General features: G+C 39.1%; 1 protein-coding gene across 1 annotated transcript in view; it reads left to right on the top strand.

The window, feature by feature from the left end:
* Window positions 1-1,469: 1,469 nt before the first annotated feature.
* The window catches only part of DCP1A (decapping mRNA 1A), a 59,930-nt gene continuing 44,182 nt past the window's right edge, over window positions 1,470-17,217 (top strand). Inside the window, exons 1-3 of the mRNA XM_044253384.1 lie at window positions 1,470-1,646; window positions 4,362-4,402; window positions 6,962-7,089. Of these exons, the coding sequence (XP_044109319.1) occupies window positions 1,512-1,646; window positions 4,362-4,402; window positions 6,962-7,089 (304 nt within the window). The 5' untranslated portion in view covers window positions 1,470-1,511. The remainder of the gene's footprint in view (window positions 1,647-4,361; window positions 4,403-6,961; window positions 7,090-17,217) is intronic.

The following is a 17,217-nucleotide window of genomic DNA, read 5'->3' on the forward strand; positions in this document are numbered from 1 at the left end:
TTCTTCTCCGATCCACTCCTACTCCTCCCTACAGGTTCAATAAACACTTAACCCACAGCACCTGAACCGCTTACCTCCTTATCTGCATTCGTACACGCTCCTTACCTGATACTGCAAAGAATAGAGGGCATTACATTCTTTCCATTAACCAACGGCCCTGGGATGTAAAAATCATAAGCAATACAAATATGACGGGGTTCCTCCCCCTCTCTCTTTTTTTTTTTTCCTTTCAAAAATTCCAATTCCAGGGGCGCCTGGGGGGCTCAGTGGGTTAAAGCCTCGGCCTTCAGCTCAGGTTCATGATTCCAGAGTCGTGGGATCGAGCCCCGCATGGGGGGGGGGGGTCTCTGCTCAGCGGGGAGCCTGCTTCCTCACCTCTCTCTCTGCCCGCCTTTATGCCTACTTGTGGTACTCTGTCTGTCAAATAAATACAATCTTAAAAAAAAAAAAAAAAATTCAACTCCGGGGCACCGGGTGGCTCAGTGGGTTAGGCCTCTGCCTTCGGCTCAGGTCATGATCCCAGGGTCCTAGGATCGAGTCCCGCATCCGGCTCCCGGCTCCGCAGGGAGCCTGCTTCCCCCTCTCTCTCTGCCTGCCGCTCTGCTTCCTTGTGCTATTTCTCTTGTCAAATAAATATTTTTTTAAAAAATTCAATTCCATGGGAGTATCTTTTCCGCCTGAGAAAATGTTCTTTGAACAAGCGGAGAGCGGGTGAACAGAGTCCCCTAGAGGCCCCACGCCGCGTTTCACTCTTGGGCTGGTACCTGGTGCTTTACAACGCGTGTTACAAGGCTTCAGGCGCGTCTGCTCGGAGGACGACCCGTTGGAGGCTTTCACCGCGGCGCGACCAACGCGCCTTCGCGGGCTCGAGCCAACCGGCTTCAGACGAGGAAAGGGAAGAGCAACAGTGGCGAGCCCAGGACACGCCTGTCTGTGCACGTACGGGAGGGCTACTTTCGCTTTTTTTTTTTTTTTTTTTTTCAAGATGCTCCTTCAGGAGGAAAAAAAAAATGCTGACGGCGGCGACCTAGTGAGACCGGAGATCTGGGGTGCCTTTCGGGGTGCCGCCCCTCCCCGCTTCTCTGTGCTCTCCCCACGACCGTGGAGTCCCGCACAGCCACAGCGTGCTTTTTCATTCTGCGGCCCCGCGGCGGTCTGCTGCCTCGGCCGGCAGGAGCCCGGTGAAGGCTCGCGGTCAGGACATTTTTTACCCGGAGTACAGGAAGCTCCTGAGTTTCCCCGCCTGCCAGCTCGGTCACTGACTGACTCCAACCCCACACACTCTGGACCGTCACGAACCTAACGCTCCCGGAACCCGGCACCCGGGGCCGTGGACGCAGCGGAGCACAATAGTTGTTGTACCACCACACCCCCCTCCGCCCCCGCGCCGCGAGGCCCGGCCGAGAGGCGGAAGTTGAAGGTGCTGACGCTACTGGGGGAATTTTGCCTCGATGGCACCTTCCTGTCCGCGGCTCCGCCTCCGCCGGAGGGGCTCGGCTCCGGAATTCAAGATGGAGTCGCTGAGTAGAGCTGGGCAGGAGATGAGCTTAGCGGCCCTGAAACAGCACGACCCCTACATCACCAGCATCGCAGACCTCACGGGCCAGGTCGCTCTGTACACCTTCTGCCCCAAGGCCAACCAGTGGGTGAGTGCGGCCAGGCCGCGGAGGCCGGCCGCCCGGCCGCCGCCTCTTAAAGTGGCAGCGCAGACTGTCCTGGGTTGGGGGCGATTCGGGAGGCCAGGGCGGCAGCGGGGAGGCCAGGGACTGGAGAAGAGACTGGCCGGCCCCTGAAGGGTGTCAGGGACGCCGGGAATTGGGGAGAAGAGCGAGAGAAGTAGGCCCAGGACGTCTGTGGGGGGGAAGCCGATAGAAGGAAGGATTGGAGGAGGATCAGTCCCTTGGGGTTGGGTCCGGAGACCTGGGCGATTTGCCTTCTTTGCAGACGTGTTGGTGGACGAGAACGGTGGGAGTCCGAAAGGCACCCAAAAGATTGTGTTTGAAGCTGTGAAGGGTGTTAGATAAACTACAGATACATAATCTATAAAAGTAAACACCGTCCTCTCCCCCCCACCAGGCACGTAAATAAGAACCCCCTTCATAGAGGTCATTTGGATTTAAAGCTGGAAATCCAATTAGTTTCAATTCTTGGAAGAGGGGTGGTGGGGATAAGTCCGGCTTTTATTGAACTACACTGTATTCCAGAGTTTTGGAAAAGATTTCAAGGTACTTAGGGATTATGTTAATTGGATTCCCTTGAACCCTTTGGAAAAGAGACCCTGTAAACGTGTTTTTCGTTCCAGCTGTGCTGCTGGTGATGTCACCTCTGAATCCTCCCTCCGGACTAAGTACTTTTTGGGTTTTTTATTTTTGGGTTTTTGTTGTTTTTTTTTTTTTTTTTTGCGCGGGAGGGGGTCCGAAAAGTTACATAGGGTTTGTTCTCTGACTTGTTGGCCCCTGATTAAAAGTAACATAATTTCCAGTTTTCTAGTAGTTAACCCTCCATAATTCATTCATTCATTCGGCTCTAGGCTTTACTTTTGGCAAATAATCCGTGAATATTTGGTGGGTTGAGTTCATAAATGAGTAACAGTCACATTTCAGGAAAAATATGAAATCCTTATACTAACAAAAACCTGAAAGATTATTGTAATACATTCTTTACAGTATAAAACAGATACATAGATTATATTTAGACAGTAATTCTGTGAAAATCATTTGATGTTTATAAACAATTCAGATGAGAGCTTTCAGAATCCTCTGGCTTTATCTTCTTTCACCTCCTGGAAAAGAAGGAGGTTTGGAAAGCCACAAAGAACAAAATTATAGATTTTTTTTTTTAAGTGTAGCTGTTTTAGACATTGCCTTAGTTTGAATTGTTCTGAATCGTTTTTCTTTATTTGGTCTGCATATAAATTTGTGAGATATGAATTGCAGACAAATGATGAAGACTTAGGAGCAGGAACTTTGGACTAACAGACTTTTAATTCTAGTTCTCCACAGACTTTCAGTATCGTTGAATTTAAATTGTAGAGTCCTGCTTCAAATATGAAATACTAGTTATAATAATCTGAATTGAAAAATAAGCTGCCATTTCTTGTTCATTTGGATAATGGCACATAGTGCATACCCTGTATCTTCTGTGTCTTTATTTTACAGTGAGTTGTAACTTTGCACAGTTTTGTGTTTGAGCAAGTTTTCTTTCGCTGTGAGACCATTGATTGCCACTTTTTTTATACTAAAATTTTACATTTGAAAGGCAAGAAAAGGCCTATGAATCCTTAGGAAGGAAAAGTTTTAAGATGATATTTAAGGTAGAGCAATACTCTCAATATGATAAATATTTTTTAAATGTTTATATCCCAACAAACCCAATTTTGAAGGATTAGCCTTTAAAGTTTTCTAACAGTTTGTTGATTGCATTAAAATACATAGGTTCAATCCAAGCTGTGAACTACTGTGGTTATTTAGAGTTTTTAAAAACACTGTATGTGTTTAAAACCCAAGTCCATTTGTCACAGCAAACAAAAGATAATATGAGTTCTACTTTTAATCAAAATGTTTCATTTATGCTTAAAAATTACAATTATTTATGTCCTACAGTGATTAGCTTAAGGCAGAGTATAGCTTCAGTTTTCATGATTCTTCAACAAAGTTCTAAGAATAAAAAACTGTGTTTGACAATACTTAACAAACCACAAAATTTGCCATTCATAAAAATATACCAAAATTGCCCAATGATGAAACAAACTCTCCTAGAAGATAATGCCCCCCCACCCCGCCCACCATCCCGGCCAAACTTTGATAAACTTTAAAAGTGAAGGAATTGCTGTACACAGAAGCTTGGCTTTAAAATTTAAAAATCTGGATAAGACATTTTAGCTTTATAAAGGGAAAGTGGGGTTCCTGGGTGGCTCAGTTAGGGGTCCAACTCTTGGTTTAGGCTCTGGTTATGATTTCAGGGTTGTGAGAGTCTGCTTGATATTCTCTCCCTCTCCCTCCCCGCTGCCCCTTCCCTATGTGTGCATATGCTTTCTCTCTCAAATAGTCTTTAGAAACTGGAGGGGAGGGGGGCTAATTCTAAGATTTTCACCCTAAAATTTTAAGGAGAAAAATGCTGCAGATAACAGACATGTTGCTGGACCAAACATTGTATATATCTTAGTATGCAACCCAAGCATAGAAAGGGTACTAGAAAGAAACTAACAACAGTAGTTTGTAGAGTAAGAGACTTACCTGACCTGTTCTAAAGGGACTAGTTTTAAAATAAGCAATTTCATCTTAAACATGAAGTATTTCTCCATTAGGACCATTTGGGGTTGGATTATGGGGGAAAAACTAATCAAGTCATTTCTATTATAGGAGAAGACTGATATAGAAGGGACCTTGTTTGTATATCGAAGGTAAGCTTTTAAAAAAAATGATACATATGTATTTTTAATCTAATGGTGAACAGTGTTATATAAAGTGGTTCAGTCCCATTTTTGGAACCTCCCTGCCTGACCTTCATCCATTTCTAGCTGTGAGATCTGAACCAAGTTATATCCTTTCTTTGAGCCTTCCTGTGATTCAGAATAAACAGAACTAGAACTTACTTAGGAACTAGCAAAACTGTGTCAAAATAGAAAATATTTTCTAATCATGAATAAGTCTAAAACAGATGCGTTTCTCCCTCCCCCTGTATTAAAAATGTGTAAAGAGAGAAAAACTTAATACATATACTAACTCTATAAAATAATGTAGTTGAAAGGTCAGTCTCTCTATTCTGTATTTATTAAATGAGTCATCTTCTTATGACTCTGGTTCTGTCCCCTTTCTGAACCCCTTCCCACAAAAAAGTTCAGGATTGGGTACAGTGTCTTTAGTGATGTGTCATCTTCATTTGAGAGTCCTTTAGAAAACCTGGTTTATTCAGTTGCACGCTTTTTATTTTCAACTTTTCTGTGAGTTAATTATCTAAAATGTGATTGGTTTGCAAATTGCAGCTTTTGTTTTTGTTAGGCACCTTTTGTGTCCTAACTTGTAACTAACAGAAAAGGATAGTCATAGAGTTCCTTGGTCTTAGGCTCTCCCTTAGGTTTTGCTCTGACTACAGCAGGTTCCTTCCCATGGTTTCTAAGTTTAGAGATTCAGCAGGAATTATTACTGATGTCCGGTCCTCCCCACTTTTTTTTTTTTGTGCTATGAGTTACCATTTAAAGATTGCCTTCTATATTGATGGTAATTAACAAGAATTTGTCAGGTATTCCTCTAAATTTTGGCATGCAACTTTGAGATCTTGTCTAAAAACATCTTTTTCCTCCTTTGTATTTAAGTGCTTTGATACTACATAGTAACTATAGGAGCTCATCATCATTCCTTGCCAGGGTGCCTTTACCCTTCACCAACTTCATTGTTCTGTATTACCTCTATGGTAATCTCTAGAAACTCTAGAGATTGTTAGAATCTTGGTATCTATGATATTAGGAAAATATTTTCCCGGCCTCACTGTTAAACAGTATAGTACATCTCCACTGGTTCTAAAAAATAGAAAATTTAGTATAATAAATGATTTGGCTTAATTCATGGAGGCTTACATAGTATTGATCCTAATAAAAGGAAACCAAAGAACTCTTTGGGAAATGTGAGAACATTTTATGTACCTTGGATAAAGGTGTGCCACAGTGTCAGAATATCGTTTTGCCAGAGACCTTAGTGTACAAAAAGCCTGGATTTGGAGTCTGAAAACCTAAAGCTCAGTTCTGGTCACATTATTTGTGTGACTTTGGACAAAGGCTTTAATCATTCTAAGTTTATTTCCTAATCTGTAGAGTAGGATTCTCAAATCTCCCTTGTGTACAGAAAAACGATTGAGAAACTATGAAGTATTACATGCATGTGACGATCATGTTCTAAGTCACTTTGGTATGAGAACCAAGAATCATGTACGGAATCACCCTGATAGGAGAACGAAGGATGTTTGTTATCATAGGATTCAAGGCATTTTCTCTTAACTCAGGAGAACTATAGAAAGACTTATTTGGTGTAAGAAAAAAAATCATGATTATAATGGTGGACAGTCATTATTAAAACCAGGTCTGTACTATGTTTAAAATAAGTGATATTTTTGTTGAGCAACTGTTTGTTAAACATCTGTTAGGTATCTGTCTTGGCTAATATCTGAAAAAAAGAAGCCAAAAATCCCAGTTTGCATGGAGTTTACATTCTAGTGGGGAAAGACAAATATGAAAAATAAGTAAATGGTATGGAAAAAAAGAGAAGAGAGTGGGAGGTATTGAACTTGAGAGAGGCTGGGAGCTTGAGAAAGAGTAGTTCTCCAGTAAGTGTCATTGAAAAAGTGACATTTGAGGGGCGCCTGGGTGGCTCAGTGGGTTAAGCCGCTGCCTTCAGCTCAGGTCATGATCTCAGGGTCCTGGGATCGAGTCCCGCATCGGGCTCTCTGCTCAGCAGGGAGCCTGCTTCCCTCTCTCTCTCTGCCTGCCTCTCCATCTACTTGTGATTTCTCTCTGTCAAATAAATACATAAAATCTTTAAAAAAAAAAAAAAGTGACATTTGAGGAAGAAGAGCCTGTTGGGGTTAAGGTAACTAGATTCTGGGCAAGTGGTCCACACAGAGGGCTTTAGGTAGAAGCATTCCTGTAGGGAGAGTGATGAGCTTTGTGTGGCTTGAGCAGAAGCAAGGGGAGAGGCAGATGAGGTGAAGGTGAGGAGGGCACCTATCAGCCAAGGCTTTGGTGGCATTAGAAAGGGCATTGGCTTTATTCTGGGGAGCTAAGTCCTTAGAAGCTACTGAGAAGATGAGGGGTATGATCTGACTTGAATTTTTTGTTTGCAATTTTAAGTACCAACAGTATTGTATAATGTGGTAATTTCCTTATTCTTTGAAATGGAAATAAAGAAGTAGATAACATTTCTGCAAATGAAACAGTGACTACAGGTGTTTTTCTTCTGTCAAATCTAAGGTCAGCCTCACCTTACCATGGTTTTACCATTGTGAATCGACTGAATATGCACAATCTGGTTGAACCAGTGAATAAAGATTTGGAATTTCAGCTCCATGAACCATTTCTTCTGTATAGAAATGCAAGCTGTGAGTATATCAGTTTTATTACATTTCATCTATTTATAATTTAAATTGAGTGACTTTAGTTTCTATCATCATGTTATTTTTGGAGTTTCAAGTTAAAATAAAAAATACAGGAATGCCTGGGTGGTTCAGTCAGTTAAGTGTCTGCCTTCATCTCAGGTCATGATCCCCGGGTCCTGGGATGGAGCCTCGTATCAGGCTCCTTGCTCAGCAGGGAGCATGCTTCCCCCACTGCCTCTTGCCCCCCCCCCCCCCCCCCGCCTGTGCACGCTCTCTGTCTCTCTGAGAAATAAAGAAAATCTTTAAGAATATATTTTTATCTGTACTCTTAGGTTATAAATGAGTCTTAGATCAAATCTTTTAAATTGGGCTTCTAAAATTGAAACGCTCTTATATACAGTAACTTTTTATATTGTTTTAGTTAAATACACTCTTCCATATAATAGCAATACATCATATTCCTGTTGTTTGTTTTATGAAAATAAATTTCATCCTTTGTTTTGGTTGGGCACTGAATTATTGGCTGCCCATGCCCCTGAGCAACAGAACTTAGTTTGAGAGATGCAGGATGAGGACTGATATATTTATCCACAGAGGAAGTGCTGTCTTTACCCTGGTTGTGGTATTTTCAGTCTGTTCATTGAGTGTCTACTGGGTACAAGTTCTGGGCTGAGAGCTATTGTATCATTAATGTTAATGATACAATAACCTATGTGGGGCAGGCAAGCAGTTAAGGGAGCTGAGACTCAGAGGTGAGTGGCAGGTCCCCAGTTGGAGAGTGAGAATCATAACACTTTTCTCTCCTCCTTAGTTCCAGGGTCCTTCAGGCATTTTACAGACTCTTAAGAATGGTTGCATGCAGTCCACAAAGCTAGAGTGGCCCTTTCAAAAAGTTAAGATGTACCAGTGGGGGGAAAAAAAGATACTAAAAAGTATCCTCAATTACTGTATTTCAGTATGGATGTTGAAGGCATGAGTGTTTGAGGACAGAAGAGAGACTGTTTGGCACTGACTGTGGGTGGATCAGACCTAGTTAGTAGTAGAGTGACCATAACTAATATCCAAGGAGATTGCTGGAGAAATGTTACTTCTCACATAAAAAGGAAAAGTTACAACAAAAAATTAAAAAAGGAAAAGTTACTGTATGGATTTCACTTGACTAGAAGGTAACTGGTACTGGAGGAATGTCTTTGGTGTAAAATATAAAAAGCTCTGGAAATTAGGCACTTTTAATTTCCTGAATGAGGAACGGTGAGTTCTGTTTCAGAGCCAGAAGCCCCAAATTCTTCTCCACAGCTCACTTTTAAGTATTTAAGTGAAATAGTCTCTTGGTTTTTTTCAGTGAACTGTTGTCCGGATAATTCCTTTCTGAGATTTTAGTGTCTGGGGGCATTTTAGAAATGCTTTTTAATACCTGTAAGTTCAGAGGGATTTATTTAAACTAATATTACCTTCAGATAGCAGTTTTGTTTGGGGGGGAAATTCTGTTGAAGGGGAAATTCTGCAGAGGAACATAGTTCCAGGTTTTTTTTAAGGAAAATTTATTTAATTCTGCTCTTTACTACCAGGAAATTAATCTAGCTATTGTTCTAAGAAAAGTTTGATTATTAGTGTAATCAGGAAAATTATCAGAAACCCATGGATTCACTTACTGTTTAGCTTAAACATGATGTTAATCATAGTATTTCTTTAACAAGCAAAGGTTCCTTTGAAGTTGAAAATGCAACATAACCCAAATATAATTAAATCACGACTAACCAAAATTTAACTTATTGACCTCAATTATCTGGAAACATTTCTATAGTCCATGTATGGAAGAAATGAAAGGAAATTATAAGAAAACAAGCTGATATTAGGTTTCATTTTATAAGAATCTAGCAAATATCTTGAGTATAACTCAGGGTCAGCATAGAAGTGTCAGTTTTCTGTAACTTTAACCCCACTATAGTCTCATAGATTAATTTGTTGTTATGATACGACCTGAAATCATCATTTATTATGTTAATTGGAATATTCTTGAGCAGAAAGGTACATTAATACATTTTATTTTAGGAAGATTTTCATTAAGTTAAAACAGAGGTTTCCTTAGTTGAACAGAAAACTCACTTAACCAAGGTTGTCCAGTTTCCTTGTTAACTGAGGCACTGAATCATCTTCTAAGGGGCCGTACAGTTTTGGGCATTGCTAATTTGAAATTCAAGAGCACATCAGCTTGTTTTCAGACTAGAGAAGGGCCTGAAAAGGTCAAGTACAACACTGTGGGTGTATTAGAAACAATCTACAAGAGGAGCTTGGGGAAGGTATTTAAAGGAACAGCTGTATCAGGGAGAAGTGACAAGGCAGCATAAAGTGATTCTGGAAGTGAAGGCCTCTCTCGAGTGTGTTTTGTCAACCTAGTCTTAACTGTGGAAAATAGTCTTGTCAGGTCTGCAAGCTATTGAGTTAAGGGATTTGTTCTTTAAACAAAAAGTTAATTAGTGTCTGAGTGTGTATACAGGTGATTATACCTGATTCTGTAGCTGCCCTTCTGTCGTTTTCTTGAGGGAAATACCACTAAGACATCTGACCCATTTTGCTCACTGTACCTTCAGATCCAGCTTCTTTCACTCAAATCAATTTTTAGAGTTAATAGAAAATTGAACTATTATTTTTTCTAGTTCTGATTGTTCTGTATTGATTTCATTTTTTAGTTTTTATTTATATACCACCTCCCCCAAAGGGAATGGTAAAATCTTACAGAGAAATGCTTACACTAGCCAAGGGCTTAGGTTTAGTGATTCTTTTGAATATTTTGGAATCAGTGTGTTTTCATACCGATCGAGGGCCTTTTGGCAGCCAGAAGACCCTTATAGGGGCTCAGCGAGGGTTGGGAAGACTGCAGATTCTGTAGTTAATTAAGCAAAAGTGTAGTTCCTAACCCCTTATTTCTGACTTCTGTTGAGGAAACAAGAGTCCCAGAGAAGTTAAGAAACTTGCTCAAGAATCACAAAGGTTGTAAGTGACATAGACAGAATTCAGATAATCTTCGAACCCCATGTTCTCTCCACTTGGCTGCCACAATAAAATTACTTACTTCGTCAGTGCACATTCTAGAGTGATGCTGACCTGTACTGCTGTGCCGTAATGGAAATGCTCTGTATCCGCCCCATCCCGAAGAGCAGCCACAGCTACATATGACTGTTGAGCACTCAAAGTACGGCTCGTGTAACCAAGAAATTTTTTTTTCTTTTTCAGTTTATTCAATCAGTTTGCATTTAAGTAGCTATATGTGGCTAGTGACTACCGTATCAGAACGTGAAAGTCTGAAAGCATGAACTCCTGCTTACACACACCCTTTTGTTGTCCCATACCCGAATTGAACAAGCACTAGGGGAGCTTTGGATTCAATTTTTATGCCTCTTGTTTAGTCATTCGTTTTTAAAATTTATAAATGACTTCTAGATTCAAAAGCTGCAGAAGATATCCCTGAGGGGGGCTTTGCCATGGTAACAGTCTTTTGGCATGCAGTTTAATTTTCAGAAAAGAATGCTATTCTAGGCTTTGCCATTTTGGGGCTGTAACCTTGGATAAATCACGTAAACCACTGATCTGACCTACTTATTTTAAAAGGGCATCATATATGTGAGGGTATTTTGTCAGGCACTTAAAAATATAAAATATTACAGAGTGTGTCTCCATCTTAGACCCAAGCCAAATGATCTTTGTAGTAAGACAGTTATAAGGATTTTAACATTGTCCAGATACTCTTATGACCCAGGCCTGTAGTGTCTTTATTCCCGTCCCTTCTGACTAGCACCATGACAAGCTGGAGGCTCTGTTTATCATTATAGGTACCATTTTCAGAATTTTTAAGGGTCATTACTAGGCAGCATGAGGGACGATAAGTTGAAAATATATACATGTTAAAAATGAGAAATCTTACAGTGTACAGATTTTTTAAAACAATAGTGGGATGCCTGGGTGGCTCAGTGAGTTGGGCCTCTGCCTTTGGCTCAGGTCTTGATCTCAGAGTCCTGGGATTGAGCCCCCCACCACATCAGGCTCTCTGCTCAGCAGGGAGCATGCTTCTCCCCCTCCCCCACCGCCCCCCGCCTCTCTGCCTACTTGTGATCTCTGTCTGCCAAATAAATAAAATCTTTAAAAAAAAAAAAAAAAAAAAAACCTCTCAAGAGCAGCAGTTCTAATCAGTGGGTCATGGTTTATTTAAACATGGTTATGTTTATTTTGATCAGTATACTGGAATACATAGCACCCTCCCAGCTAAAACTTCGTATTAATATAATGATTTTTAGTTTGTGGACACTTCTCCCTAAAAAACATTGATGATAGTTTTAATTTTATCTCTGATTAGTTGGAGAGACTTTTTTTTTTTGTTCTTTAAACAACACATTACTATCAATCTGGTGATCTTCTATTTCCATTTGTAAAGAAAATCCATTTTCCTTACTGCATTATAAAATCATTCTTCGGAGACTCTGAATTTCTAGGACTTCTGTGTCCATCAAAGAAAATATCCTTCAGCTCCTGTCTAGCAGTGTCATGACAGGAACTCTTTCTCCTACAAACATTTAGAAATACTGTATAAAATACTAAATGCATAGCTTAGTCAAAAAGAGAATAGGGGACATTTCATCGGGCCAACATCAGAGTGAAAACTGAAAGCCGAAGTGAGAAGCTTATAAACCAACACTGGCTGCCAGCTATTAGGGGTTCCTAGGTATGGAGCTCTCCTTCATAAAAGGATCTCATGACAATTACATGGAGTCAGGAGACAGGGTCTTGAGCTCTCATGGGTGGAGAAGTGGAGCTGAGACCCCATACCTACGTACAGCCCAGCCCCCTGATTAGCTACATATTAATTAATTAGAAAGACACCAGCCCACCAACCAAGAAGGATGAACAAGCTTATCTATCTTAGTATGGACTATGGGTAACTGGGAAAATGTCTCCCCTGAATAATTATAAACATGAGCTTTCTCAAAGAGATTTGGCGTTCAGGTTATACCATTCACGCAGTATAATTTCTTACCCAGGCCAAAAAATTAACATAAAAATTGATCCTCAGCTGGTGAGTATTCTAGGACACCTGGCAAAAGCAAATGCAAAATCCTTCTGGGGACACCCAGATTGCCTGGGGATCATTGACAAGCCTCATGGTCCAAAATTACTAAACACACAAAATTACTAAATATACAGGAAATAATTCACAATCAGTGAAAGGCAGAATACAACAAAAGCAGGGTTAGCCAACCACTCCCCAAAATTTTAGTTAATGAAATGATCAAATACAGACTTTAATGGATGTAAATGTCAGATGTAGATTATAAGAAAAGTGACAGGTAGATTTGAAAAATAACCAAGTCAAATTTCTAGAAATTAAAATTTCAATTCTTGAAAATAAACTTACTACCTGGACCCAGCAGTTAATTTGGTTTTGGTTTTTGTTTGTTTGTTTGTTTGTTTTTTGATTAAGTTAATTTTTATTAACATGTAATGTATTATTTGTTTCAGGGGTACAGGTCTATGATTCATCAGTCTTCCACAATACACAGCGCTCACCCCAACACATACCCTCCCCCATCTCCATCACTCAGCCACACTATCCATCCCTTCCCCTCCCCTCCAGCAACCCTCAGTCTGTTTCCTGAGATGAAGAGTCTCTTACAGTTTGTCTCCCTCTCTGGTTTCATCTTGTTTCATTTTTTCCTCTCTTCCCCTATGATCCTCTGCCTTGTTTCTCAAATTCCCCATATCAGTGAGATCATATGATAATTTCTTTCTCTGATTGGCTTATTTCTCAGCAGTTAATTTGTTAACAACAGAAAGGAGAATTGACAAACTGGTAGAGACATCTGAGGGAATTACTCAGAATTCATCCAAGAAAGGAAAGGAATGGAAAATATAATCAGGAGGGTAGAATTAGAAAGTCTTAACACATAATAGAGAAGAATTTTCAGAATGATAAAATAGATTTAGGAGAGACAGTATTTGAAGAGATTTATAACTAAAAATTTTCTAGAATATTCAAAAGCCATAAATCTCAGATTTGGGCAGTAGGATAAGACACCAAGCATAGTAAGGAGAAAGAAATGCACAAAGAGACAGAAGCAACCAAAGGGTACTTGAGATTGATTATTTATAAGGAGCACCAGTTAGACTAACAGCCTATTTAGTTGCAGCTACTGAGTTTGGAAGACAAAGGAATAAGAGTACTGAGGGAATTAATTCAATTCAATAATGAGGAGAACAAAATAAACGCACTTTTCAAACAAAAACAGAACTTTCGCCTCTAGCGGCCCCTTGCTGTAGGTGCTTCTAAAGCAGTGCTATCCAGTACAGTAGCCAACAGTAGCCACCAGCTACATGTGGCTGTTGAAAACGCTCTTAACGCAACTGATTCTTAATTGTATTTAATTTGGTTCAGAAAGAAGAATATTGTGGTGTTCTCAGGTGGCTCAGTCAGTTAAGCAGCTGACTCTTGAGCTCAGTTCTTTGTTTTGTTTTGTTTTTTAAGATTTTATTTATTTATTTGTCAGAAACAGAGAAAGCACAAGCAAGGGAAGAGACAGGGAGAGGGAGAAGCAGTCTCCCCGCTGAGCAAGGAGTACAATGAGGGACTCAGTCCCAGGACTCTGGGATCACAACCTGAGCTGGAAGCAGATGCTTCTACTGAGCCACCCAGGCATCCCTCAGCTCAGGTCTTGAGCTCAGGGTTGTGAGTTCAAGTTCTACCTTGGGCTCCATGCTGTGGAGCCCACTTTAAAAAAAAGAAAGAAGAAAATGGAGCACAGAAGAAAGAAATGAAGCTTACAAACTAATGAGCAAATGATTTACTTTGTTTTAAATTAAAATAAGCATGGACTATATAAGACAGTGAAATGACTAGTCTGAGTAGAGGTGTTAAAAAGGTGAAGGAAAAATACTAGACACCAACAGCATCAGGTAAAAGCTCATCAGACCTAAAGCATCCCACAACCAAGGTGAGAATAAATAAATTGATTAACCATAGATTTAAATCAAGCTGTGTGTGTTCAAATGATTCAGGGTAACCACTACAAAACATAGGAGTCTCTTAAACCAGTACAAACCGGGGGGTTGGGGGGGGCAGTGACTAAACACCATGGGAAATAGCCCCATATAAAATGGCAGAAATAAGTCAGTAGAACAAAATGTCAAGTGAGCTAAAGTAGCCAATTAAAAGACATTCTGGTACTGGATGAAGATACAGAATTTGTGAATAATGTTTTCAAAAAATGTAAAACTCAGAAACCTGGAAAAATTGAAAGTAAAGGGATATAATGCAGTATATCAAACTGTTAACCAGACAAGGCTGCTATAGCTATGTTAGTCATACATGATAAAAATTTCAGTTAAAAACTTCATGGTAAAAGTTGCCACCTAATGATAAGAGGAATGAATTATCTGAAAGATAAAATGATTCCAAACTGGTACATACGTAGTGTATGTCAGATATACATATCAAAAGTTAAAAATCCCTAATCATCATGGGAGATTTTAGCAGGCCACCTCAGTAATTGACAGATAAAGCAGTTAATTATGAGATACTTAAATAGTACAGTTAAACTTGATCTAATGAGCGTATGAAGAGCGCTGCTTCCAGCAATTCAAGAATTTGCATTTTTTTCAAATACATATTGGAATTTTATAAAAATTACCATATGTAGGCCTACTGGCCCAAGAAGTTAAGAAAAAAGAGAAATCTGGGTTAAGGTGAAGGAAAATACACAGATGAGTAGCAATTAACTTCAGAACATAGAAATTGTAGGAGAACAACAGAACAAAATCAACAAAAACTCCCCTGTAACCTGATTGATTGAACAACAATGAAAGTGGGGGAGCATAATGGGCAATATTAGGAATAATGTATATATTTTTTATGTGTTGCAACTGAATACAGGCAATACACATTTTTTAAAAACAAATCACTATGAAGAACCTTTTTGCATATACATTTAAAATTTAGATTATATATACTGTTTCCTAGAAGAAAACTTAGTGCAACAAAACTTATTCAGGAATAAATAGATCTGAATACACTCATAAACAGTAAAATGTTGGGTCAGTAACTTAAAATCTTTCCCATCACATCTAAAGAAAATTCTAAGAGGAATGTTCTATTCAGAAAATGGTATCAGGACAGTTATTCTCCATATAGACTGGCCTCTGAAAAGGCAGATACAGGATCTGTAATTTCTGATTTTATCACAGGACACGTATCTCCACCGTCCACTCTTGTGCAGTGAGGAGATCATGCTTCTCTTACCCGCTATTCGTTCTCCTAGCAAGCATTTGGCAAATATCTGCTATGAACACCACACCTTACTAAGTATGTTTGTCCCAGAGGGTGCTTTCCCTTTGATTTCTACTTCTGTGGGCACCTCTTTATGACTTAATTGTGAGATGTCCCAAGAATATTCTGTAAAGGGTTTTTCTGTTTTTGTTTTAAGGCTTAAAGCAAAGTTGATTGAGTAAAGAGGGAGGGGACCCGAGAGGGTTGCCTCTGTAAAGGCTTCCGAACAGGTTTTTTTTTTTTTAAATCCAAAATTTGGTACATGAATCAACAAAAAAGTAAAAGCAAGCAAAACTGGTTTTTCTCTCTGTTATAGCTAGGCAGTGTACATTATAACTTGGTTAATTAAAGCTATGAAAGTAAAGGTTTGTGGTCCCATTAAGCTCTGTAAAGTCAGTTCTGGCATTTGATGATTTCCTTTTGCAAAAAGTATTTCAGTATTGTATTTTACTTTGTTTAAAACAAGCAGGCTGATTATTTAACTCAGACATCATATTCAGTGATATTTATTGAATTTGTGATATTGAATTCAGTGATATTTATTGAATTGATATTTATTTGTCATTTACCAAGTACTCTATCAAGTACTCTACCATTTTGATAAAACTGTTCTGTACTTTTAAAGAATTTTAGTTATCTTTTTAGTCCTGAGGTTCTGTTGTATTTTCTTAGAGAATTACAAGCAGAAGTCATTAAATTATGTTAGAACTTAAGGTAGGGGTGAAGATTCTTAATGAAATATGTTACTATATTAATTCCAGTGCTATGAATATTTATCCCTAAAAGCTCTGTTAATTAATGATAAAATTAATAATTTAAGATGTATGATTAGAAAATTATCAGCTGTAAATTAGACCAGTACTGGTGAAAATCTGATCCACCAGAAGGACTGTGGGGATATTTACATGTTGGGTTTTTTGTTGTTGTTGTTTGTTTATTTGTTTATCATTTTTAGCTGCAACACTGATCCATTAATTAGAAGGAGTGTACAGTCTAGTTTTTCTTTCCTCAAACCTACTCTCTCCTTAGACCAGTGTATGATTGTGGTTTTAGCCAAAAAAATAACATTATTTTACTTTATGTGCATGTTAGACTTGGCATTTTTTTTACCGAAAGAAACAAGGACAATTGTTGTGTTGCCTTAAGGCATAGATCTCCCACTGAATACCACTTTTAATATTTTCAAATGTTTTCTGTAATCCTAAAGTACTTCTGAAAAAATGAACAAAGTATATTGTCTTATAACCTGCTTATTAACAACAACAAATCACTGTAACAAGCAATTGAAAATAAAAATATTATTACTATTTAATATTTTTAAGAACTTACCTCCAAAAGCCTGTGAGAAGTACCCCTTTGTTTCCACTTCACTTACAACTTTTCCTTTATATCGGGCATCAGTCTCTTGGTAGAGAACATTTTTAATTAAAATTAGATCACTAGAAAAGGCAGGGTGATTCATTTCCATAGTGTTGAAAATGCAGCTAGTAGATGGAAAGTTTTAGTAGAAGAAATATTGCAGTGTGTACTTTTTTTTTTTTTTTTTTTTTTTTGGTTTCTGCTTGCCCTTTCTCAGTTCAAGGGCAAGACTTAGAATAGTAGAGATGGCAGGTGGCTATTGGCATTTGCACACATCTTCAGACTTAGAGCACAGAGCGGGAAATGTCCTTGCAAAAGTAGTTTACAATTTGTCAAGTCAAAAAGTGTGACTTCTACCTCCAAACTAAAAGAGGAATTTATAAACAATTCTAAAAGCACCGCAGTCCTTTTTCTGTGATCTTTGAATCCAGCACAGTGCTGCTTGACCAGCCTGGAGAAAG

The sequence above is a fragment of the Neovison vison genome, chromosome 6 (genome assembly GCF_020171115.1).
Source record: "Neovison vison isolate M4711 chromosome 6, ASM_NN_V1, whole genome shotgun sequence".
In the NCBI taxonomy this organism is placed as follows: domain Eukaryota; kingdom Metazoa; phylum Chordata; class Mammalia; order Carnivora; family Mustelidae; genus Neogale; species Neogale vison.